We start from the raw sequence: 26,951 nt of genomic DNA on the forward strand, positions 1-26,951 counted from the left end.
CCTCCTAATGGTGTGCTTGATGCCAGATGAGGGGTGTAGGGTTTGGGGTTAATCCCCCTCGCCCAGTCACATAAACCTGTGTGAGTCCCTTCATCCGGCGGTGAGTGTTGAGTACAGCCGCTGACAAGAACGGATTTTGTGCTCTGAAAAATAACAACGTTTTCTTTCGTTAAAGCTGCGGGAAATGGAGGAGGAACTGAAGTATGCGCCTCTGCCTTTCCGCAACCAAATGATGAGCAAAATCCGGGCATACAGAAGAGACCTCTCCATGTTCCAGAGAGAGATGAGAAGCACAGATTTGGGATTGGCCCCTGGAAGTCAAGGCAATATGAAATACGGAATCTTCTCCACAGAAAATGAACAGAGCGTGAGAATTAGATATAAATTTTATTTAACGTTGCTGTGATTGTTCAAAAATAATATTCCAGGCGTGTTGTGTACAGTGGTTCTGCTGTAATCCACTTGGCTTCTGTGCTTGCATAACTCCCTGTAAATCCCTCTGCATGTAACACTAATATCTGGGGGAGGAGAAGGGACACCTGGAACTCAAAGGAAAGCTTTTCTGTCCTAAAACAAAGATGGGAGCGCAGTCAAAATGGAACTCCGTGAATGCCATGCAGTTAGTAAGTTATGCAGCATTCTGTACCCAAATTCTTTCTTCAGTCATTCCCCTACAGCAGGGAAAGCACAAAAGTGAGGCTCCTGGGAGAGAAGGAAGGTTAACTGCTCCAGCAAAGTGTGTGAGCTGTGCCCTGCACAGGTTCCCTGGTAGAAATCTCTTTTAAGCAACCTCAGTGTCAGTAATTTCAGGACAATGCAAGAAGTCATCCTCTAGTACTTTGTTCACCGTGGGTGTGCTGCCACAGTGCAAGAAACACACCCCTTTCTTGGGTTTACCAGCTATGCTTAGATGTATCCGAGCTAGTGAGACCCACTCCGCTTGCTGTCTTGCACGCGCAGTCGTCTGCGCCGAAGGTTCGTGGCGGTGGGCTCTTCGCGTGTCACCGTCGGTGAGGAAGGTGGGAGGGGAGGGCTCCTTCCTTGGTATCTCGTTCTGCAGTACCCCGGTAAAATTTTGCATTTGGTTCCTCTTGACTGGCTCCTCTAAAACCTGGGAGCAGGGTGGTGGATTAGATTTTCTGAAACTTAAGAAAACATCTTATTTTGAGCTACCTATTGACCCCGAGGTCAGCAAACATTTCTTACCCTGTCGCAAGGCTGCTGGCATGAAAAGAGGATCTCTGTTACTTAGCAGTCCATCTGTTAGTGCTGTTTGTTCCTAGTCCTTCTGACTGTAAACTCTCGTGATCTCCCCGGCAACCAACGGTGAAGTCACTAGACTGAATTTAGATGGGAACGAAAGGGAAACTAGCATCTGGAAAACAGGGATGCTCTTTTCATGTAAATGTTCTTTGGCGGACAAGTAAATTGTTGCAAAGACCGATTTCTGTAAATGTGTTAACTCTTTCGCTGTCTGTCCTTCTTCTGCAAGGTTGAACCAGATCTGGCCGTAATCTTACAATGTGAGCCAGAACTCTCTCGGAATTAGCTGGGCTACGTCTGTTAACGCCAGCAGCGTGCACAGCTAGTGCAAACGGATGGCCTGTGGAGCCGCGCCCTAACTTCTTACTCTGTCAGACCTCTGTCTCTGTGCTTATTTTTCTTATTTTTTATCTCTTATGTTACTTTTCAGACTAATCTGCAGTCGCAGAGGGTGCTGCTTCTCCAGGGAACTGACAGCCTTAACCAAGCCAGTCAGAGCATCGAGCGCTCGCACCGAATTGCTGCTGAAACAGACCAGATTGGCACCGATATAATCGAAGAACTTGGAGAGCAGCGGGAGCAACTGGAACGCACCAGGAGCAGAGTAAGCGCAGAAGCTGCGGGCGTTGAACTGAAATTACCTGATGCCAGCTTGGTGGGGACTGTGTGCCAGTGGTTGCTCTCAGAGACCTCCCTGGACGCCGTGATGTGACTGACGTTTCTGCAGACCAAACCCGGGCTGCTGCATTTCTCTGTTGTGCTCCTGAATGGAAAATAAGGACAGCAGAAGTGCCCAAAGCACGATGGCCAAATATCTGCTGCTGTGTCTCTGCAAGACTGGGTGTCAGACCTGTAAAGCTGCTAAGTAGTGCTGCTGAAAACCATAGGGATGTTTAAAAAGTGCTAAGGAGTTGCCCGCCACCAGATGACTGAAGTACAGGTTTAGATTTGGGACGTAGTTAGCAAGTTCTTTCGATGAAATTAAATTTAATAGAAGCTTAATTACCTATTTACTAACCTTCCAATATTTCTAGGTTAGCCAAGGAGGGAGAAAGCAGGCTCAGACAAGACACCTGTTCCCTCATCCTTGGGTCAGGCAGCTCTGCTTCTGTGTGGAAGCTCTTTAAAAAGCAGATTATTTGTTTGGTTTACACACAAAGGCAGAACTGAGAATTGGCTTTTTGAAGTAACAAACTCATGGGATTTTCTGTGTGTGTACAAGGGATCCTGAGCGTAAAGCTTTTACGTGAGTCACTTGCAGGGGGACGCCGAGTTTGGCAAGTAAGTGAGCTCAGCCAAAACAAAAAGCATCCACCCTTTCCTTGGGAGTTATCTCTGCTCGCTGAAACGAAGCCTGTAGCTTTCTCATTTAAGTAGTTTTTTCAATTTCAGTCAGAATTTGATTTGCCCTGCTCCCAGATTTGCGTTGGAGACCAGGAAAGGAAATGCAAGCCTGAGATTTGTAGGTGTGGACTTGGTCTGTTCTTTTCACGGTCCTGCAGGCACGTCAGCCTGGCTACAGATGGTTCGTGATGCTGTGACTTTCACGGAGAGCCTTTCAGGCTCTGGATCGCTGAGCTGTATGAACATACATTCCAACTTCTCCTCGCCTGCTCTTTCACGGCAAAGGCTGGAAACCCAGTATGCTTTGAATGGACTCGGTAGTTTTCTTCCCAGCTTGGTCCAGTCCACCTCAGTGAAAGCACCGTACCTATGGGGCCAGTCGTGCAGGGGAGGGCACAGAAGCACTGTGCAGGCAGGTGTCTGATGGCAAGTGACCTGGCTCACCTCCCACTTCCCTGGGAGGTTTGGAAGTGGACTAGCTAGCAAAATCTTGCCCGGAGAGCTCCAGCGGCCATCCATCATGAATCCTGACCGTCTGCGAGACAACAGCTTTCTCGTTTGTCCGTAACCTCACTAATTGCCTGCTTCTTAATAGCTGACTGAAAAGTAACTTGAGGGTTGGCTCTGATGACGGCAATTATCTATTCCCGGTTCAGAGCTCGTATTCGCTGGGTCACTTACACATGTGGGTGCAACGTGGCTCTTGGCTAACAAGTGAACAGCGTTTCAGACAGTTCCAGGTACGCGCTGGGGAGAACACTCAGAATAATTTTCTTCTGGTGTCAACAACTCCAATAATTAAATTAAATTTAATAAAAGGAGCTAATAGCGACTTTCTGATAGCTGTAGATCAACTACAGGGACGGAAAGTGGTCCTAAATTGTGTGTCTTTTTATGTATCCAGGGGGAGTGTGCAGGCAAGTCTTCAGACAGCATTCTCTACACGCAATACAAGCGGGAAGTGTTGTCTCCTTTCTAGGGAAGAAATATGGTTAGCCTTGGTCCCCTTACTAACTGCAGCGTTTCAACACCAGCTGCTTCCAGTGCATCTTTACAGAGTTGCTGTGTCAGCTGACGGGTAACTTTTGTTCCCTTTCAGCTGGTGAACACAAGTGAGAACTTGAGCAAGAGTCGCAAGATTCTGCGGTCAATGTCCAGGAGGTGAGTATGTGACCAGCCTGGGGCAGCGCTTGCAGGTGCCATTGTTGCCAGCCAGTTTCAGCCAAAAAGTAGAGTGTCAGCTGGAACTGCAGGCAGGTTTTGGGGAATGGGCCCATGTGCAGAGGCTAACTTGTGTTTTCTTCTCTGGTAACTACTTGATGGAGTACAGGAAGGTGAACGGTGCTGAACTTGTGCTGCTCATGTAGGCCAACTCCTCAGTTGCGGTGAGGAGTAAGCAAGCTACAGAGAGTTGTTAATGGTAACATTAGATGCAACCCCTTGTTATTCAGGTTGGAAATCGCTGCAGCTGTGAGCAGGCGATGTCCGCTGACACAGACAAATCAGTTTAGCCCACAGTAATACCCTAGAGTAGCTACTCTCCTACGAGAAACTCTGAGCCTGACCATATACTGTTTTGATGACTAAAGCCTTGGCTGCTTAAGTGTCTTTTCAGTTTCTAAACTGTATGGTTTAATTCTCCTCATAAACCAGTTCATGGAGTGTATTTCCAGTAGGTACCTCAGGCCTAGCCACCTTTCCTTTATACCTCTTGCTAAAGGAAGTTACAGTAACTGTGTCATTTTCAGTAGTAGAAGTGCATCATCATTTGGAGGTTTTCCAGTTTTACTTCAACCACAAAGTTCTAGGTAACAGCACCACAATGCAGGTTTTAGCACAGGAGTTCAATGTAACATTTCCCTCTTTGCTGAAGTGCTATGCGTAGGCACGTATCGAGCAGGATGAGCTTATGTGGGGTGGGGGAAGAAGAACAGAACTGCGACTGCTGAAGGGGAAGATTTAAGCAGAATTTCCATGAAAACGAGTAGAAAACTATTTCCTGCTTGTTAAGAGCTATTCAGATAGCACTTTCTGGTCTAGCTGAGACAGGGACTATACTTACTGAAGGTAAGATGGTGCTCCAGTTACCTGGAATTTGCTTTCATAATCAAGGAGGATAAACTCTATCTTGGGGTTTTTTTTTCCCTTAACTCCAGAGTAGCCACTAATAAGTTGTTGCTGTCAATCATCATCATCCTGGAGCTGGCCATCCTAGGAGGAGTGGTCTACTACAAGTTCTTTCGCAGCAGATGAATCTTCGTGACAGAGATGAGCTTTTCCGCTGTTGAGGAACGGGATGGGCTGCCTGTTCCCTTGGACTGGCTGAGGATTGGACTGTCTCACCAGACAGCACGTTCAACTGAAACTGTACTGACACTAGAAAGACAGAGAATGGGAGTAAAAGGAAAATGCAGAGACAGACTTGAACTACTGGTAAGATGAATAAGAAGGTAATAAATATTTTATTGTCTCATTTTGTATATACTTAACTAAATGAATAAATCTTGGTGTGTAATAAAGTAGCCACCGATCAGTGGAAAAGCTAGTTTATTTAAAAATGGAGAAGTTAACAGTATTTGCCAAGTGCTGACAATCTATCCACTGAAGTGTCTCAGCAGAGCTCTGTAATGTCCAACGCACCCAACGCTTTAGGTTCTCAAATCCTCACTTGCTCTTCACTGTCAGATTCATCTGGAGAGCTGGGTGTCGGGAGTTGGTCAAAAGCGGTGTGCGCTCCTTCCCTTGTCTGCCCAAAGCACGTCGCTATCACATCGACTGCCAGACTAGCAGTTGCGTTCACTTCCTCCTGAGAAGCTCCAAGCAGCGGATTGACTTCAACCATGTCTACAGCTGAAAGCATTCCTGTCAAAACGATTTACAGCTCTGTTACCAGGAAGAAGGGTAAAGTCTCCAGTAGGGTTTCTTTTGCAGCCACCATCCATTGCAGCAAGTCTGATCCTTCAGCCTGTGACCTGCTCTACCCCTTAGACAAGTAAAATTGGCTGGCACGGGAATGATGAGGGTACGGTTCTCAGATGCAATTTACGGGTTTTAATTTGGTTCGTTCTTACCTCATCACTACCCCACCCGTTTGTGCTTTTAGCATTCGGGAAAAGTAAATTTGATGTTCCCTATACACTTGTGAGAGGAATGGGGTTTTAATCTTGTTTTCTCCCACTCCAAAAATCAGGAGATATAGGGAGATCTAAAACAGTCTCACCTAGTATTTTTTGCCATCCTATTCATGATTCTGTTGACTCTGCTCTCTGGATGGGTGGGTTGTTTTTACTGCAAATAACTCACCGTTTAAAACACATTAAATAAAAACTCCGTGGCATAAGGAGGAAAGTCCTCAATATACTGAGTCAACTGCAGTATAGTTGGTGAAAGCCTGATGTGTTAGCCTTGAATCCTAGAATGGAACTTCGAGCTGCTTAAAACTGCCTTTTTTTCTTTTTTATTCCGGATGCCCATTTTTACATCTCACCTCAGGTGTTTAGGAATAGGGAACAGTTATTACACATGGCCAAGTCATTTTGGGCATTAGTTGTTTACGTACTATGCATTTGATTTGCTTTTGGTAAGTTGCAGTTGGTGGTGGTGAAGCTGCTTCCAACACCTGGGAAGTCCAACCAGAGGACTCCTTTTTGAAGGCTGAACTGGCTCTGCAGGCACCTTAGCTTTGACTCCATTTATCCTATTATCTAGTTACACAGGAAACGCATAACCAGCGTGAGCTTCCTGGAGTTTCTCCTGTCCTTGCTTAGGCCAATACCACTGGTCGACTCCTACCTGTGTTGTGGATTTCCTCTGTGATGTACATGCCTTCTCTGTAAGTTAATCCACCTAGAACAGGAGTCCCAGTTGCTGGGGCCAGCGAGGGATCAAAAGCATCGATGTCAAAACTCAGGTGAATTGGTCTCTTTCTCCTGACACGGAATAAAACAAGAAAGGCAATCTCAGAACCGCAGGCTTTGTCTACATGTATCTCTCGCTGACCAGGCTGAGCAGCAAGGCAGCACCATGCTCCGTGATGCTAAAGGTCCACCGCAAGTCCTATACCATGTCCTTAACACATTTGGAAAGGACTTTTTTTAATCTGTCTTTGGACTCTGAAACAGGTTCTTAGCACAGAACTTCCCTCAGTTGGGAAAACAGGAGTTTGTCTTTCTAGTTTCACTATCTGCCAAGGTGTGATGTGGCTGCAGGTGAGTTAGTTCTAACCATCTTATCTGGTATCTGCCTCCGGATTTGGAAGAACGTAGAGAAACGCGTGATGTAATCCAGCCTTTTCTGCTCGTGCACAGAAAGCCAGGCCAAAAGGCTGACGTGCATGGCTTCTGGGCTGCAGGAAGCACCCAGTCTGCGGATTTCATGGACAGCTCGTCAAGACGAGTGGGGCATTCCATGTTTTTTGGGGCAGTCGTCGAAGGCTGCCTCCAAACTGCCCTGTAAACCTAGCTGAGGGGAAAGCAAAGGGTCATCTCAAACCTAAAGCATTAGTTACTTACTACATCAAGTCTAACAACAGATGGCAGCTTGATAAATCAGACACCACTTGTCACTCTGAGCTATTGAAATGGAAGAGACTGTGCTTCCAACCTCCTGCAGATACTCCGTAGGGAGAAGCATCTGGATTAGCAACTTCTTATGCAGCAGCGCTGCAGCAAGGAAGGGTGAACGGACCTTTAGGTACGACAGCGAGCAGCACAGATACACGGACCTTGTTCTGCTTACTGGACTCTCTTCTACCCTGTGGTGAGGGGTTACGCTGTCCAGCTCTGATCCTTTCCATGTGTTCCTAGACTGGCAGCATTTGCTCCCTGAACTGGTTCCCCAGGCATGAACGAGGTTAGCAAAGACGTCAGCATTGAACTAAGTCAGGGAGTGGTTACAGGGAACTCGCTGTCTGAGCGGAAGTGGCAGTTGTCCTCAGGGCAGCACAGGTGGGCACAGTCCAAGGAGGAAGCCATCAGGACTAACAGCTGAATTCAAGCTACCCTCAAGTTGCTAAATCTGGTTTTTAAAGTGTAACATATACCCTAGACTCTGGGTTGGTTCAGGAGTCTTGTCAGACTGCAGCAGAATACAGAATTCCTCAAGAAACAGAACAGGTGGTATAAAGCAGAGCCCCAGCTGCAGTGGCTGATGTAACCTCTCTGACAGCTTTTTGCCTGTCAGGGAAGCGGTTCCAGTTCAAGGTGCGGAAGTCGAGGACTAAAGTGGGTGCTGAGACTCTGCTGTTTACTGGACACTCACCATTCTGTCAGGCCGCCTGGCATCAGGAGTGACCTTCACTGAAATACCTACTTCCTGAAGGTTACTGAACAAGTGGAGAGGAGGAGTTTGTTACCTGCCCATCAGTTGTTCAAATGTTCTTTCCATAACTTTCTGAATTCCAAGGCGATCAATATCCCTCATGGAAAAGTACTGGATGTCATAGTTCTTCAAAATATAGCTGTTAAAATAAATTTGTTTTTTAAAAGAATCATAATCTAGCAATCCTTGTGAAGAGCCAGCTGGGGGAAGCAGCTCATGATTTCAGCCTTTGCAAAAATCCTTTAAATCGACTTACTATTCGGCAGGATCCACATCCCTCAAACCAATGTACACAATATCAGATGCCGAAAGGCAGGGCTTCAGCCAGGAAAAGCCAGGAAGTTGTGGTACCTGCAAGCAAAGTTTGGGTTAGTTCAACAAAACTGTACTGAATGCTTCCCTCACTGGATTTATTCACAGCACCCTTTCTCCCTCTGAACAGAGGAACCGCGTCGCTTGTGAGTTCGGTGTCCTGATTTAACCAGTCCTTACCTTTGTCCTACCATTTTGCTGGAGTTGACTGCTAGTGGAGGAAGCTTTTAACTCTTCTGCCTTTCCCAGTTTGAAGAGAAGGAATAAAAAGCTCAAATCACAAGCAGTAGGTACTTTGCACCAGTGAATGGAGAGGGGGGATACCTGCCCCGACGTAAAGCACTTAGGCGTTACCATTAAATGTACCGTGTGTGTAACTTGCCCAGTACATCTTGCCAAAGTGGAAGAATAAAAACCAAGGCACCTGGATCATTTCAGGAGATTCACCAGAAAGTGATGCGAACTTGGTGGCAGAAATGACATAAAAGATGGATAAATTCAACGTGGGAAGGAAAAAAAAACCCACCGGCACGAAAAGTTGGGCCCACAGTGAGCTACATCATACTGCGCTTAGTGTAGCGCTGAAGAGAGCAGATGAAAGATGACGAGGCCATCATTTTTCAGCTTTGGTAATTAAGTAGTCATGGTATGCCATTACAAAAATCCTTTGGTTAGTAATAGCTACTGATTTTAGGAGTGCTTTAAATTAACCCAAATTTCTCTTCTTCCTCTCCCAGCTCAGAAAATGGCTACAGCCAACACAGCTGCCGAGCAGCAAGAAGGCTTTGGTTCCCTCTTACACTTCTCCGTTGCCAATTATATTCTAGTCACAGCATTTGGATTTTATTTTAAAGGCAGCATGCCCCTAGCTGTATTTAAACACATTGGGATTAAATCAGCACATCTAATAAAAGTATTTATTGCGCTGGGGCAATGACCTGAACCTTTCCTGCAGTCATGAATTCAGAAGAGGGATAAATGAACCGGAGACCACTAGGAAAAGTAATTCAGGTCTCGGGAATGAAGCAGAACTCATCACCATACCAGAAGCTGAGTGTGGTACTGCTAGTGTTGTCAGTGCTCTCTAGTAGCAATGATTTAGTAGATTTCATACGGCCATTTTTAACTACACGTCTTCCTCTTTAAATAAAGAGAATGGAATGCCTTAAACTTCCTCTGGTAGGCTCTGTTTTGACTCTGATCCAACAGAAAAGGAGATGCTGACAGTAAAGCCAGTTTAGTTTGAATGGTTCCAGGAGCCCTGACACTAATGCCAGATTTGAGGCATGCCGGTCAAGGGATTATATTCAGAAATACTTTCCCTTAAAACCAACAACATTATTTTTCAAATGTTTTTAAAAACCCTGAAGTGCCACCTCGCCTGGAGAGGCGCCAAGCGGTGCTCCTGGGAAGCTGAGGACAGGGAAGTAGCGGCTGACAGCCTGCGAAGGACTGTGCAAGCGCTGCAGGGTTTGCCCCACAGCAGCCTGGCCAAACGCTTTACTTCAGAGCCAGATGCATCGCTGCTACCGGGGGACATTTAACTCAGTGGAGCAGTGACCAAGCTCACGAGCCCTGCCTGCATAAGGGATTCCGAAAAACGGGTGAGAACACCTAAACTGTGGGACTTGTAACAGCCCTGGGGAGTTCCTGGCAGTTGTGCTGATTTGAGCGGCTGCTGCCACATCGGTTCCCCCGTTCCCTTGTGCCAGCACTGCTGCTTGCGGGTCACGGTGACCCAGGGCTGGCACTTGATGTGTCTCAGAACAAAGCAAGCAACGGGTCGGGTCCTCCTGACTGAGCTCTCCTGCAGCCCCACAGAGGGTACAGCAGCCAGAGCGAGCTGCCGGCGCGGGGCGAAGAACAGCCTATGCAGATGGTGCACTGGGAGGGGTACGTCGCAGTATCTGCCTGGTGTCCTCTTGGGAGGGAACGAAGAAGGAGCCTGTCGCTGCTGGGGGAGCAGTACCACTTGGGAGAGGTGGGCAGGGAATTGGGAAGATAAAACGTAATTACGCAGGCTATTTTGCTCTCTCTCTATATCCTCGAAGGAGTTGTTTCCCCTGTGGTTCTACAGAACAAACCAGACAGGGAGCCAAGTGCCAACCAGCCTTCCTGAGACTCTGGTTGATGACCAGATCCTGCGACCCAGGGAGGCGGGTAGGTTGAATTACAGGAGCACACCCGGAGGAGCATACATGCAGATGCGTCACAGGGGGGAGGGGGTGCTCAAAATCCCCTTCACGGCATGAGTGAAAGTAAGGACGCAGATACAGGGCTCACCCCAAAATCCTACACCCCTGCGCTACGTGCCCTTTGACATGCAGGACCTGCCTTGAGAGGCGACGTGCAATGGGTCGGTCTGTCGCCTGGAGAAACCGGTTATGCTCAGCTGAGCACAGGGCTGGAGCTGCCGGTTTTAGGGTTTAGTATGAATCCTTGCAAAGCAGGCAGGCAGGTCAGTAAACGTTTTGGTCCCATCACCAGCGCGCCTGGCTGTACTGAACGAGAGCAAGAGCCCCGTCCACCCGATCACAGGTGAAGGTTCCCTCCAGGGTGGCAGATCGTAGCCAGCCCAGCTACTGCCGAGAGCACATCCTACTGCTGCTGAACAGCCGGTTAACAAACTTGTGTGGTAGAAGCCTTCCCGTGCCTGCAGGACAGAGGTCTTCCCTCCCTCTACAGGAAGGCAACATGGTGCGAAATCCCTCTGAATGGGTACACACCTGCGTGTGCAGCTGCAGATACAGGTTGAGGGGCTCGTGTCAGGTGTTTCCACATAGGCTTCCCAACAGCTGGAATTCAGGTGGGCTTGTGAGGAGATCCCGTAACTGACTCCCCTCTAAGGGTGGCCTGACCTCACTTTCTTCACTGCTGCTGGGAAGAGGCCTGCTCCCCCATCGGCCCTAGCAACCTCACTAGTCTTTAGTAGCTCTAGAAAAAAACAATCCTGCTTTTCTGTGCTGCTCAAGAACCGGAGCCCAGCAGCCCAGAAATCAAGTCTAAACAAAGGAAGCCAACAAATACTTTTGTCCTACTGAGAAAAGAGGAAAGCAGCGTATCTTACTCTGCCTTTCTCCTCCTCCCTCAGCTATCAAAGACCTTGGCTTTGTTCTGTGCTCACCAACACAAACTGTTCACCTCAGGTAAACTCCAAAACTCAGTTTTCTCTTGCTCTTCCTGTCTCTCCCATGCAAGTGGGTGCAGTTGTCAAAAAGAAAATATGACCTTCTAACTTACGGGCAAGAAAGTAGAACACAGTAAGCTTTTATATTAACCTGGGTATTTATATTACTCCTGGGGGTATTTCAAGAAGCCCCATTAATTTTGCATTACTTTGGGAATTCTGTCGTGTCTGTAAAGGCCATACAAGAGTTAAAGAGGAAAGTACGTAAAAGCACCAGGTGACTCTATTGACCTGCGGATGGAATTGCCGCAAACGAATTCGCAGGAGAAAAGAAAAAAAAAGCTGATAGCAGTCCTGTTACGCCAAACGCAACGGTATCTTCAAGAGCCATAAAAACATGAAACATGCTTGACCCTACTTGGAAGGGGCATCATCCATCAACATGTCACCCCAGAACTGATAGAAAAGAAACCCAAGTGAAATGACTCGCAGTGCAAAGTGACAGAATGAAGCAGTTGGGCTTTGTGCGGCTCTGGCATCCATTCTCAACCTGCAGTTGTTGATCCTGCTCCCACTCTCCAGCCTAAGCTTCAGCAGAAGCAGACTCTCACATGCAGGTTGCTACCGCCAAGGCCCCAGCTATTAACACACAGGCTGCCACTTGTAGCATCCCCAGTAGGTGCTCCAGGCAGCTGTACAGGGCCATACAGGCCGCAGCTAAGCCAAAAAGGCCTTCGGTCAACCTGCTGTTTAGCATCTTGACAGTGGCAAAAACTGGCCATGCACGTTCCACGTGCCCCAGCATACTGTTCCTTTTGATAACTTAGTCTTCGGGAAAGAGGTTATCTCCTTAAAAGCAGCCTGTAAGCAGGTCCAGCTGTTCTGATTTGTATTATCTGCTAGTGGAGGCAAGCCCAGAGCATCCAGGTAGGAGAGACCATGCAAGAACAGCCCATCAGGCCCCAGGGTTGTCAAAACACGGAAGAGCCGAACCAAGCAGCAGCAGTGTGCAAGGCACACAGGAACCATCTGTTACTGGAGGCGAGCTCAGCGCAGCTCTCGCAGGCTCAGGCAGCAGGAGGCTCCCCCTTTCGCTCAGCAATAGAACTGCTGCCACGGCACAGCCTCAGCACCAGCTCTGCTCACTGGGCGGGAATGGCATCGGGGTCAGCTGCTACCACAGTCCGCAGGAGCTCCTGCCCCCTCTACAACCCACGAGGGAGCAAACACAAGAAAAGCTTTTCTCCCTCCTGCTTCGAAGTGTGCGTGTATGTTTATCTATATTTACATGTGTGCATTTGTGTACGTGTGTGTACGTACATATGTGTGTTTACACACACAAGTAATACCTACTTTTGCTTGCACTCAGGTAAGAAGGGTCTGCATTTGCGGCAGGTATGAAAGTACCTCACACCAGAAGTAGTGAAACGCTCAGCGGATTTCAGTGCAGGCTCACTGTACAAGCAAGGTACTCACTTTATCTTGAAGCTCTCTTAGGAGAAATGAGAGAGGTTGTCCATGGAGGTTTCCAGACTGAGTTGTGAGAGGGGTGTTGATATCAGCATGCGCATCCACCCAGATCACGCCGAGGTGTGGGCACTGCCGCGCGTGGCCACTGACAGAACCAAGTGCCAAGCTGGAAGTACAGCAGCAAAGGCTTTAGTCACCACTTGTCCTTCAGAACAAACACAAGGACAACAGGAAGTCTCTGCAACTGCAGTTGGCACGTTTCAACACATCAGACACCCGTGACAGTAACGGGTGCATCCCACACAAGCTGCACGGCATGCCCCTATCCTGATTCCAGAAGACTCCAAGCAACTACAGGACTGTGCTAGTACTGACAGATGAGAAGTTCTCTGTCCACCATTCCCACGCTCTGATCTTCACCTGTTCCAGCTCCAAATGATTTCTTGGAAAGCCTAGTGTGCTCACTCAGCAATTCTGCTATTCACCCATTTTTGGTTCCAGTCATAATACCTTCCCCTACAATTCCTTCTTACCTGCCCTACCTGCTTCAGCCAAATCTCAGACCAAAGGTTAGTGAAAAAGGGGAGAGTTCTTATATTGTGTGACTATTACAAAATGCTCTGTATGCAGGCCTTACAAACCTTTCCTAAAAGTCGACGTCCTGGGAGCTGAGGAGCAAGTCTCTCTTTAGTCATCACTAAACATTCAGCCATACAGAAGCCACAGCAGTTCCTAAAGGGACCTGAGCACACAAACTTTCCCAAACAGGAGAACCTCATCTGTACGTCTGCAGATCGCAGAACAGTCTGGAACTAAGCAGCACTGTCTTAGGTGGTCAGATTTTTGGAGCCATCATCTTCTCTGTTTTGCTCTAAAAGCCCCAGCAATAAAATGAAAATGCTGCTACTCCTACAGTATTGCCAGGAAGCGACCCCAAGCTGTGCCCAGCCACCCCTTATATTTTAAGGCAAAATGCACTGACTCAGCTCACCTGTGGTCACCTCCTATAGTCACACAGCTGTGTCCAGCACCCACTGCTCTGCTTACAGCATCAGCCAGCACCTGGCTGGCTAAGCCCACGGACCGCGGGTATAAGATCAGGTTGTTGTACAGCTCATCATTGGGAACTTGAGTGAAATTCAAATCTCCGTAGTCGTACACTTGGCATCCTGGAAACACAGCAACAAAAGCAGAAAGCGAGTTACTTAAGTAAGCACCCAGAGAAACGTTCAAAAGATGGTCCCCTCAGAAAATCAGTTGGGCATGTATGAAAGGAACAACGGGAAGGGAATGGGTTCATTTCACTATTTGCATGCCCTTGCAAACAGCCGTGCCACGGCGTTACAGATTAGAAAGCTCAAGATAGTACTGTCGCTTTCATTTAGCCATGAGATCTGACAATCATATGAAGTCACCTAAAAACACAGTTTGGGGTTTTTTAATCATTTCTGGCAACTTTAACGTGAAAAAGTACAGTTTGTATTCCACCTTCCTTCACAGCTAGACAGAGTGTATACAGCCTTAAGTGAGCTCAGCTGCTCAGGACTACACATTTCACTACCTATACCTGAGTCCCAATGGTTATTTTCCTTTGTCAAACCCCACAAGAACCCAGGCACAAAAGTGCCAAGTTACCAATAACAGTTAGTTTCCTACCGTACTTCCAGGCAACTCCATGGAGGATGCACTCGTGCCTTCTAAGAGAACCTGTACACTCTCTCAACGTGAGATGTTGTAGGGGGCATTTTAATTCTGGGGCTTTGATCCCAACCCTCTTTGAGATTCTATCACTGACAGTTACAGCTTAATTGGCCGTTGAACCCTGACAACGTTCTGGGTCTAAGACTCAGCCTTTCCCAAAACACGTCTCTGTCTACTTACCCTGAACAGGAGTCACCTCACAGATGAGCAAACAGGCAAGTCTCAGGGTTGTTTCCCCTCCTCTACCCAAGTGCGAGCATATTTATTAATTGGCTGCATCTAAAGTTTAACTCTCTTTCATGCACATGATAGAGTGTCTCCTTTGAAGCTCTGCTGTCCGATACCATGTGCTTTAACAGTCACTTAGATACAAAAGTTTCTAACCATATTTCACAGGCCAGAGCCTCTCAGTTCCAGCCAGGCCTGTCACCGCAGGCACCGATAAGGACTGTGAGGGCCCCAAGGTATTTACAGCTACACCAACAGTCCCTTAACAAGGCAAGACCACCCCAAATACCGGTCATGCCTGTCCCATTTATTCCTCAGAATCACCAGGCTGGTGGCAGTTCAAAGCATCCAGGCCGAGCTTGACATTTTGCCTTTAGCCTTCCTCTGCCTAACAGGGCCGTTTGAAAACTCAAGGCAAGCAAATAAACATGGAGAAACCGCCCACTTGAGGCTCTGGGTCTCCCGCTTCATTTCCACTAAGCCATTAGTCTCGTGCCCAGGAAATGGGCTCTGTGAATTTAGTTGTTGGAATTGCTGTAAAAGCAGCATTAAGAAAAAGATGACTTTTACAATTTCAGAAGGTGTTTTCTGGTGAAAAGAATGAAGGCAAACAGTTGAGTCACTTGTGAGAATTAGGTGGCAGGGCAACAGGCAAGCATACTTTTTATAGCAGGGACACAGATGGACACACATCAGGGTATTTGCTAGGAGAGGACAGGTCAGCTGAGCACAGGATTAACTCCATGTCCCCTCAGCAACACTGTGAGAAAACACACAACCTGCCGAACTTCAAACAGTAAGCAGGAGGACCACGACATACCCCTTCCCGGTTTTCAAAAGGCAACATGGCCACACAACAGCATTTTTTTCTTCCCTTAGGTAATATTTAATTGGCCAGCAGGATGACAGCTCTGGAATTGAGTTGTTTGTGGGGGTTTTCTTTTCTTTTGTTCGGTTTTTTTATCTGAATATGCTACCTGATCTGCAAGTGACCACTACAATTTTTTTTTTTTTTACCCTCTGTTTCATCCTGCTGCTGTGCAGAATCAGGAGTTGTGAGTTCTGAGAGATGCTCAATGAACAACAAAACTCCGTATTTGTCTTCCTGCAAGGCTACTTCGCACACGTCCTGCTACACATTTCGGTGTTTCAAGGTTTGTTGAAAGCACGCAAGTATCTGGGAGACAAGTTTTGGAAGTGAGACTTCAAGACACTGCATCATTCAAGAGCTTTTGGAGACGCCATACAAGTTCGCCCCACCTTTGATCAGATACCTCTGATGCCTGCAGGGGGTTGAACACAGCTCCCAGCTGCAGATTTGACTTACACACTGCAGGACAGTGTGTTACAAAGTGTAATGGAAGAAAGGGCTGCCATTTTTGTCCTCTCCTAGGGGAACTACAAGTACATCACAGTATTTTTACCCATTAAAGGATGAAAAAAGAACAGAAGGAAATTATACTATGGAGCTCCACATTTAGATGAGTGTAAAACAGGGAGCCAACCATGCCATCTTTCACAGCACTTCAAGGAATTGGTTAAGACCCCAGCTTATGCTCAAGGCAGGCCAAACACGGCAGATTGTAACAAGTGTGTTTAAAGTAGTATCACTTGTGTTCAAGAATTTTTCTTCTTTACCCTGCCCAGTCCCCATTTATAAGGCAAAAAGACTTGGTTCAGCTTCTGGAAATGGGAAAAACCCATTCACTTCTAACAATCACAGCAGCTTCACACAGCTTACAAAGTGGGTAGAGATGGACACACACACACTTCCAGGGTGCAGAATTCTGAGGTCTTGTCCACCTTTTGGACAAGTGGTACTCCCCTCTCTCCTGCACTGAGATGCCTGTCTCTTTATAGACAAAGCCCAATGTCTCTTAAAGACAATAGATGCCTGGAGTTTGTTACCATTGTCAGCAGCTTGTTGTTGTTCAGATAAGCTTCATAAACCTTGTAGCAGCTTCTTTTCCCAGCTTTGTGCTTCCTTCTTATTTATGTACTTGCAGAGGACAGATCAACTTTCCCAGGGTGATATGAATGTTTTCAGCCAACTATCCAATGGCTCCCTGATTAACTGTATCTCAGAAGCAGTCACTAATCCCATCCTTGAGCATTCATATCTTTTCTTCCTACCTTTTTTTAATTGTGTCTAGAGTTTTGAAAACTATGATTAAGTTACCATATGGCAAAAGGAGAGGTTAGTGAATAGTGCATATAAAGATTCACAGTACATGGAAAACCCACATATCCTGATGTGATTATGTGTGTGTATGCCCCTGTGTGCACATACGTTTATTAGGATTGACCAGATATTACAGAGATGAAATCAACATGTACATTTGTCTTAATGCTTATTGAACAGCAAAGAAAAAGAATTTGTCAAATTATTGAAGTAATTGATCTGTTTCCTTAGCTTCTATTTAGAGTGTCTCAGATATTAATCCAGTACTTAATCTGAATGGTTTTCCATTTCATCTACCTGCTTGCACATAGTTTTGATTTAAAGAAATGGAAAATCTAATTGCTCAGTGGATAGATGTGTTATAGTAGAGTGCAGTCTCATGGATCTTGCTGATTTTTGGCCATCAGTTAAAGACTTGTATAACCCACCACACGAAACAACATGCACTTACTTTTCTTTCAAGTTGGGAGTCCAGTACCAGTACCTATAAGCAAACAGCTTTTAAATCGGCACAGAAAGTTAACATGAAGAATATATATGGGCCTTTTGAAAGGCAGTAGATTCAAGTTGTGAAAACTAGAGACAGATGTGGGCAGATAGGAAATTCAGCTTCCTCACATTCATTAGGAAGCACAGCATCCACACTGTTTGTCAGTGCAGCAGATCAGGCCTAGCGGGACTGAAGTTCTATTTAAATCAAAGAGTACCACACAGTACCTCTTGACTAAAGACCACAGGCATTTCACTAGTAACTAATCATGAAATTAGATATGATCAAGAGTCTTCTGTTCCACTTTCAAGCTGCAACAGAAATTACTTTCTAAATGAAAAATATATTGTTTGACTCATTAGCTAATTATCAACAGTGCAGAAAATTTATAACCACCAAGTCCATACAAGTGAGCTCCATCAGCACTCTGGTTCAAGAGATCACTTTTTGAAGTGAGGAAAACAAAAACCACAGGCTTGATTCATCTATTTCTGTTACAGGAGCTTGAAAGAGATATGAAGGAGATAAAGGGGTCAGCCTGAATGTGAACACATGGTATAGTTACATAAATAAGATGCATCTATGCACAACAGTCCTCCTGTTAGTATGAATGAGGAGTGTGTATGAAGGTAGCACACGCCTCCTGCGCAGTTCAGGAGAGCAATGCTCAGTGGTTCAGTGCCCCCCTCTGAGAGCAGAGCTGCCTGGGGGCGCATTTCAGCCAAAAATGAATACGTTAGCTTTGAATAGTTTGTACAATAGATCTTTCCTAGGTCAAGTTTTGACCAGAACAGGGTAGGGAGAGGTCACATAGGCATTCAACCAGCAGACCAGGGGATGGAGGGCAGCCAGTTCTTAAGCCTCCACTGCCAGAACCAGACCTTTACCTGGTGAAAGAAATCAGCATTTGTCATCATTAGCAACCTAACTTAGATAAAAAGAAAGTTAGAAATACAAATTAAGCACATGTTTAGGAAAATAAGGTTCCCCACCTGCCTTTTCAGGTAAGCTATTATATGTAGCACTCAGGCTCAACCCAGTGATGCTTAACTGGGACACAAGATGCCCTTCAGCAAGCCGTATGACAGTGGCAATGATCACTTCTATCACCTTAAGCAAAATACAGGCCGTGTATTCAGTACCCATGGTAGGCAGCAGTTACTGTCCTAACTCATTTCCCTGCACAGATTTAGAGAAAGTTTTCTTCTGTAAAACGCAGGTGGCTCGTAAGTCTAGGGGCACTCTACTGGAAGACACCTGGGCAGCAGCAGGGAAAGCTGCCCCTTTGCACCCCTTCTGCTGGGATGCTGCACCAGAGCCAGAAGCAGGGATGGATGGCAGGAGACTCAGCTTCCAAAGCCCAGGCTGCTTGTTGAGGCTGCCCAGTGGCATGGTATTGTAACAGTTTTAACAGCTCCCCCAGGCAGCAAGCAGGAACTGGGACAAAAGCACGTGGAACATGAGGGAAAGGACCTCCTGACACTGCCTGTTTACACTGGGTATTTGTGAACTAGAGGTAAAAAAAAAAAATCCTAAATTAATGGGAAAGTTAAATCCTTTCTCTTCCGCGTTTCTAAACCCTGCTGAGCTACTTGCAAAGGAATCTGAAAGTCCAACAGTTGTTACACCTCGCATCATGCTATGGGTTACGTAAAACCGCTCACACGGAAGCCTCACTCCTGCAGAGTGCTTTCTGATCGCGGCCTTTAGCGAGCCACCACAGACAGAGGCATTTCAGAAAGCAAGAATTATGAACAATGTTTACAGACAAACAACATTTTCCTTCCTGTGAACAAAACAAAAAAGGCCAAAGCTGTTACCATCCTTTTCAGCATAAGCTCATTGCCTTATGGTACAGGCTTCGCAATCCTCTCTGAGACACCGTCAAGATGTTGCACAACAGCAAACCAGTGACAATGCCTTATGACCAGTGCCTTGTGAAGCCTATTTTAAGACAGTTTTAAGCCCACAGAACTACCCAGGATGGTGTATAAAATGCATACTTTTGTTTTACATTAATATGAAATGAGGCTAATGAATATGAGATTAGGCTAGCAAGGTTCCCACTACAGGAGTGGGAGACTTCAGCAGCCTAGTTTAGTCTTAACCTTCTTGCTTGGAAGTTCATTACACAGTGTCTAATTCTCTTTAAAACTGAAGAGGTATCTGTTGGAAGAAATCTATTAGATACAGACATCTGTTGGCTTTCTGCCACCTCTAAAATTTCACTTCCTAAAGGGCAAGTTCCTACCTCAGTAATTTCGACCCTGCCTTTTGGAATTTTTGACAGGCCTGGTTTAAGATGTTTCTTTATCTGTACCTATTTAAGAGGCTCGTTCAACAGCCACAAGCAAACCCAATTCCAATTGCAACCCCAAACCTGTAGTCTCACATTGTCCCTTGCATAAAATGAGCCAAGAAATACTGTTTCTGACCCCAAATTGAGCAGCCAACTCATTTTCCTCTGATAACCGTTTATAACCTTTCCCTCTTAGGAAATCCAGTGTGCCTGACCTGAAGAGGTCTCCAAAAACGTCACTACCAGGTGTTGGGAAACGTTTGCACTGGGGCTTGCATCAGGGATGAGATGAGGGCACAGCTACTGCTGTCTGCCACTCTGCCAAACCCTGTGCAAGTTCTAATCCCCTTCAAATCAGCTTAACCCAGAAACCGGTCCTCTTAGCAAGAGCAGAAGGAGGCACTTCCAGCCGCAGGATTCCTAACAGCACAACAGCCCTCAACAAGCAGCACCTTGTACTCTGGATTGTTACAGGAGGAAGTAGTTATTACATCAGTTAGCCCAGACAGGTGACACTCGAGAGGAAGGGAGAGCAGAATATACCTGAGGTCACTGAAGTTCTCTGCAAGAAACATACATCCAACCAGCTCCCTTCTGTATATTCCAATGAAAGATCTGATCCAGTCCCCTCCCCCCCAAATATGGGCTGCAGTGCCTCATTCCCTGCTTTTCTCCAGGTGGTTTTACAGCAGAAATTTCCACCTCCCATCCAAAAATAAACCTCTGTACAACAGTCACATAAACATAACTTGCCATACGTATCTTTGTCTTGTGATTATGCAGTGAGAAACAGGATGAAAGTTTCAGATGGGAAAGTAATAACTGATCTCCTCTATAATGCACAGAATCTAAACCCAACTCATTACCTAAAGTTTTCCCCATCATCTCCCTTTGTGCCCCTCCGCAGTACCTCCTCTCCTTCAACACCACTCATAGTAAAAAAAAAAAACCTGATCTGAACTTATTCCAATTCAGAGATAATTTTATGGGTACAGAAATCCAGCTAAGTCATGTATTAAAGCTAATTTTGCAATACAAAACTATCACAGATGAAGGGCATCATCATAAAACCAAATACAAAACCCCCAAGAGCTCTATTCTTTGGTCCTTGAACCTAATCTCCCTTCAATGAAAGATTAGGCAGGAATAATCAATTCCTGTTTCTTGACCTGCATCAGCATAGCTTAATTTTATATTGAAACTCAACCAATATGAGGAGCAATTACAATTAAAGCACCAAGTGAACTTTACTCCAAATTAGCAATGTTGTTTTTTTAAAGCCAATTCAGCAGATAACGTGCAGCCTGGAACACACCAGCCAAACGGGAGAGGAAAAAACAAACAAACATCAAATCAATGACTGACACAAAGCCTTTTATTCCAAAGCAAATCCAAGCAGATGGCATCAGTGTGGGGAAGGGAGAAGAATCAGAACTGACCTACTGCAAGGAATGCTGACTCCATGTCCTTTTGCTGTTGGCATTCTTCTATCAACTTAAGGCCAGTGTAATCATGCAAACAAAGGGTACAACACTGACAGGACAAGGGGCAATAGCTTTAAACTGAAAGCAGGTAGGTTTAGATGAGATAAGGAAGAAGTTCTTCATGGAGAGGGTGGTGAGGCACTGGCACAGGTTGTCCAGAAAAGCTGTGGATGCCCCAACCCTGGAAATGTTCAAGGCCAGGCTGGATGAGGCTTTGAGCAACCTGGTCTAGTGGAAGGTGTTCCTGCCCATGGCAGGGGGGTTGGAACTAGATGGTCTTTAAGGTCCCTTCCAACCTAAACTGTTCTGTGATTCCATCCCATTCAAAAAGAAACCATAACTGCTGTCAGAGCACACTCCATTTCTAGGAGCTTAGCTTCCCATGCTCAAGGTGAGCCAATGAGGTCTGCTGTGAAGAAGCAAACTAGAAACAGCCTCAGTGGAGGCCTCCCCAGTACAGCTCTCCTCCAAAGCCTCAGCAAGGCTCTTTCTGCCTGCCTGGTTAGCAGAGCCAGCTCCTGGCTGCCTTCCCTTAGAGGGGAACAGCACCTTCCCTTGGTGCCCTCCACAACTGGCATTATTTCAAAGACTCACTGCAAAGCTACGAGCAGTCCATTGGACCATGCTTTGATTTTTGTCAAACCACTGGTCTTCGAAGCTAAACCGGTCATGGCTAACTGACATGATTGAGAGATAAACATGAACACCACTCTCTTGGATCTCTATCTCTGTGTAACTAAAGAGGTCAGTTATTCTAGTTCCAGAAATACGCTGTAGTACCACATACGCATGTTTTACTGGTGTTAGACACAAATAGGCACAGACCTTTCTGTTTAAGGGAAAAAAAAAAAAGTCCTGTTTCACAGGCAAAAAAGAGTGGGAGGGTGTGTGTGGGTAAAGGGCATTCCCATTTCTCCTTTGGAGGGCAGAAGACTTAGCCATCTTAGCTTCATCTAGCATCTTCATGCTGTATCCAGATTTTTCCCCCCAAGAATGTTCCTATCAAATTAACAGACTTAGCTCTGACAGCAGATGTGATCAGAAAGAACAGCAGCATTTCTCATCTCAACAGCGCAGATATTTACCTAAATATGCTGCTAAAAATCCCAGCAGTTCTTTAAAATGGTCTGTCTCCCATTTCAACTTTATCAACAGCAGAAAATGATGAAAGAAACTAAAAAAGACAGATCCAGATGTTATCTATACAATAAATTCAGACTACTGGAATTCTACAATTAGAGATATTTGACTAGCACTAACTAGAAAGTCTTTAAAGGTTTAAAATACTGAGCTTTGAAGAAAAAAAATTGAGATAAGAGCTAGTGCAAAGCTAAATTAGATTCTGACCCAAGAATACCAAGTTTCTGACAGATCTTGTTTCTGACATGAATGGATCATGCTCAAACTATAGTCTGTAAATCCAATCTTAATTCAGGTGCAGGGCAAGCAGAATGGTACAGTTTAGCAGAGTCTTAAGTACACAGGCAACTCTTTAAAACACATTTACTGGATGGGATCCTGAAAATTATTCTCCCAACACTGCTGCTGTGTCCACATCTGCTAGCATCTTTGAAAGACTATTTATCTTCCTCTTAAACTCTACACCAGAGAGGACTGAGGTGGGAAAAAGACCAGAGACATGTAGAAGAAGGTGCATCATGATTTATTTTTAAGGCTGAAACTAACCATGTGAGAATGTTAGTGATACAGTAAAGTTGAATTGCTACTGAAATCTGCTGCCAAAAGTAGAAGTCAGTAGTTTTAGGCAAAGCAGGAGCATTTCTCCAATCAGATGGGAATTAGCAGCTCCATTCCTCTTTTAGAGGAGGTTAGTCTTTTCTAAGTCACTTCAATGACTTCCTGAAGCCTACTACTGAAGAGCTTTGTCCTGGACAAACAAAAGAAGAGCAATGACAGTCATTCTATTTGACAAGTCTAACTCTACTTCTGCCTGTCTCTGCAGTTCACTAACTTGTCAAACCAGCAACTCTGATCCAAGCTTTGTTAATCAATTCTAGAGTAATCCAAACCCAAATTTGACTAAACTCAGCAATCCAGCCACATCTGGCTTTAAATAGAGAGAAGAAGGAAAAAAAGGAAATCTACAACAGCCAACACACAAGAATGAATACTTGGGAAGAAATCTTATACTAAAGTTGATCCCATGGTAGCAACAGCAGAGTTGCTAAGACTAGTCATCACCTCAAGGGCTATAGTAATTAACACAACAGCTGTTTATTACTTAATCTGAGAATGGTCCTTCCATCTTTCAAGGAAGAGGACAAGGCTACACTCCAGATTTAAATTTGATTGGATTCTCTGCTTAATCTGCAGCAAACAGGAGAGGGCCAAGCAATTCTCCCTTTGAAGATCTTCATACTATGTATCTTCTGTAACTTGGGTCAAGTGCAACTGTCACCTATCTTCCTCACTCCTTCTCACCGTAATCCAAGAGCCTCCACATACTGCAATCGCTTCTCTTTACAGCCAGAACAATACACAGCCCTGCAAGCTTTGCACCCTCCCCCGTGCAGGGAGTTAGGGGTTTCTGTTTTCATACAGCACTTCTTTGGCAAGAAGGAAGAGTATTTTAAGGTGTTAATATTTTAGTTTCCCTCAGGAGAAGCAGCAAAGCCAAAAGACAAATATTACCAAAATGAATAAAAGATCCCCACAGGCTTAGTCAGTTATATTTTAAATTATTCCTGCTACAGACTTGACTTGCACACCCACTGGTTTTGGCTGGGGAGGCTGGACTCCTGCTACATTAACTCTCCTCCTGAGTACACCTCGAGCTACTACCAACACGTAACAGTGTTCCCTCTGCTTCTAACCAGGGGATAAAAGTCAAGTCAGTGGCTCAGATTCATCTCTGACTGTCTGGTAGAGTAGTGATACCATCTGCCTCCGAGCTCCCTCCTCGTGTTTCACCCTAAGCATAAACAAGCTGTTCATAGGCAGTCATCATTCTAAGCAGCCAAGAATTTATCATACCATGTAGGTGTAGTCATGGTCTCTTTCAAGGGAGGGTTCCCCTCCAAAAAATAGAAAATGGAGGAACAGCTCAGGACACTGCAATAGGACTGTGGATGAACAGAAACCAGGATAGGGTGAAAGGAACAGTGAAATTCCCTCTGAAAGACGTCAGACAGTGAAAGCAAAATGCAAAACAGCGCAAAAAAAGGAGGAAACAAAGGTCTAGTGTTCTTGCTTTCTGACACAGCTCAAGCCACATCAGCTTAAGTCATTAAATCAGGCATACAAACTGCATGAAAAGCCATGTGGTTGCTTGATATTGAAAATAACCAAGTATATACACCTAAGACTAAAACAAATGCAGATCATGTATCGTACTACCTGAATGATACATTTTAGAGGGGACTTCAGAGCATCTTCATTTTATGCAGGTCAAAAAAAATGAGTAAATCTAGCTTTACAATTTCAGGCTAACAGAATAATCTGATCACCAGAAATCTCTTCCACTTGAAGAGTTACTGTTGACACAGTGTTTTCATTACAGGAACACTGCCTCCTTCCCCCATTCTGTACTTCCTTTGACTGCCCAGAACCCACCCTTGCTCTTCTACTGGGAAGCATCACTCCCTAGCTGACCTTGTGCTGGTTCCAAGCTTGTAACGACAGGGAGAATCATGATGGTAGCACAGCCTCACATCCCAGTGGGGAACGAGGGTATACAACAACCACCACCCACACACATCACACACACCCCCTGGGGACAGAAATGCTTCAGAAGGAGCCAATACAGGCAGGAGGAGAGAAGCCCTATACCTTAGATGAACACTACTTTTTAAATGAGAAACCTGGTCTGCTGCAGTGTTGTTTACCTGCTCCTGCAAAACAAGCAACAAGGTTCCATGAAAATGAATTCTTTTAACATAACAGATAAATAGAATATCCAAGTTAATAATGACAGTAATACTAGGTCTCTATTGCTGCCTTCAGTGCATGAAAAGGAAGTGCATAGTGTTAGACACAAGAGAAAGGAGCTAAAGTATTACTGCCAGTTCAGCCTACCACAGGAGCCCAAGCGATGGCACTGCTGTCACACTACTACAGGCAAAGCTCTCCTGCCAGCCCAGGGAAGGAAAATAAGGACCCCACACACAAACACATCCATTTGTACAGTTTCCATGAACTACAGATGTGCACAGTAGAAGAGGCTTACATGGTGGTGTCCTCAATCTACCACCCTACCGTCGAGCAGATTGTCTGCGCAAGACAGAACTCCCCTGCGAGCGCCTGTGACTGTCATGGTTTTGGCATGGGCCCTCTCAGCAGAACCTGTTACAATCCATGCGCCGTCTGAACCTGTTCATGGGAGAGCTGCAGAGGTTTAAGCAGTGACAGACATCAACACCAACTGAAAAAAAAAAAAAGAACCTTCCCCAGTGGAAGAATGTGTCAGCAACAGGAAACTGAAACAGCAGGAGGAAGAATCCCAGAGTTTTTAAAAATAAGGGAACAGCAAGAAAGTACCTCTATGCGCTGCTTAATGAGTAAACAGTCCATAAGCAACTAAACAGGGAAAACATTTTTCACCTTCCACTTATTTTTCAGTTTAGTTTGCTTCATATCTATCCCCACAACTTTGGTGGTGGTATCCAGAAAGGGTTTGCATTCTCCTTTCTTTCTACCTTCTCCAAGTTCCTATTCAAGTGACCTTGTGTCACCTCCTAGCTTTGGGGTGGTATTGATCTTTTTTTCCAGAAGAATTCTTAGAAAATGGAAGTATTAGATCTGAGCTACTTGAAAGAGAACCCCAAGCCTTCCAGCGTAAAATTCTGTCAACATAAAAATAAACTGCTGCCCACAGTCTTGTCTACCTGTTAACTTGTTAGTTTTGAATAAGCTCTAAGCTCAGTAACATCCAGACCTGCTTCTATTCCAGTACATAAGACCCTTTGTAGACACCCACTTCTATGTTTGGAGAGGTTATAGAACCCACTCACTGGAACTCAAGTATTGCATACATCTCAAGACAGGAAAAGAATGTCTACTCATCTGATTGCAAACAGGGACCCGTGAATCATAAGATATGCGGGATAAGCCCACAGGGCCACACAGTACAACAGCTTCTGTTTTAAAGGGGTCTCACAGTTCAGAATTAATCTGCCAGAGGGTTATTAGGCAGTTGTTTTTGCTTCACACACATCCAACACTGACACTAATCAAACATGGAGCAGATAAGACAGTTTTTCTTTGGTGGTCCTCCCCTGCAACCCATCCCTAACATACAGTTTTCAGTAACATTTCTTAGATTGAAGATTCTCCAAGAGTTCAGCTTTATGGGTTTCTATCCCTCAAGTCCTGTTCCTAATAACTGTGATGCAGTTCTCTGCAGGTCTCAGCTTGCAGATGCAATAGGTGCCAGAAGCTGAGACACAGATAAGCAGACGGATGTGCTTGAATAACAGCAGCGGTAGCAGTGAAACGACCTGAAACTTTCCATTCACGCAGCGCTATTTGCAAGCGTACCCAACGGGGAGCTTCAGACAAGACCCGATGCACATATCTGAGGATTCCTCCAGAAAGATCTGAATTGTTGAAAGTATACAAGTGCTCTAGGAAACTGCTAGGTTTCTGGTAATCGGTATGGAAAGAGATAGGCGATGTGAGAATGCGAGGAACATAGCCAAGGGTACGCGATGTGCGCTTGGAGCATCCAGCCGAGCGGTTTCGACCGGCCCCACGCTTCTCCGCCTTGTCCAGAG

The 26,951-nt window shown here is 45.5% G+C and overlaps 2 protein-coding genes across 2 annotated transcripts; one reads left to right on the forward strand and one right to left on the reverse strand.

The window, feature by feature from the left end:
* Positions 1-175: 175 nt before the first annotated feature.
* Positions 176-5,137, forward strand: VTI1B (vesicle transport through interaction with t-SNAREs 1B; the record flags this gene model as incomplete). Its single annotated transcript, XM_010158906.1, has 4 exons — positions 176-367; positions 1,694-1,867; positions 3,707-3,768; positions 4,764-5,137. Coding segments are annotated over 4 exons (525 nt in total), but the record flags the coding sequence as incomplete, so codon positions are not given.
* On the reverse strand, positions 5,042-14,004 carry ARG2 (arginase 2; the record flags this gene model as incomplete). The annotated part of the gene is made up of 6 exons (XM_010158907.1): positions 5,042-5,469; positions 6,400-6,536; positions 7,961-8,065; positions 8,183-8,277; positions 12,842-13,001; positions 13,827-14,004. Coding segments are annotated over 6 exons (881 nt in total), but the record flags the coding sequence as incomplete, so codon positions are not given.
* Between the last annotated feature and the right edge of the window lie 12,947 nt (positions 14,005-26,951).

The sequence above is a fragment of the Eurypyga helias genome, unplaced genomic scaffold, assembly GCF_000690775.1.
Source record: "Eurypyga helias isolate BGI_N326 unplaced genomic scaffold, ASM69077v1 scaffold19129, whole genome shotgun sequence".
Lineage (NCBI taxonomy): Eukaryota > Metazoa > Chordata > Aves > Eurypygiformes > Eurypygidae > Eurypyga > Eurypyga helias.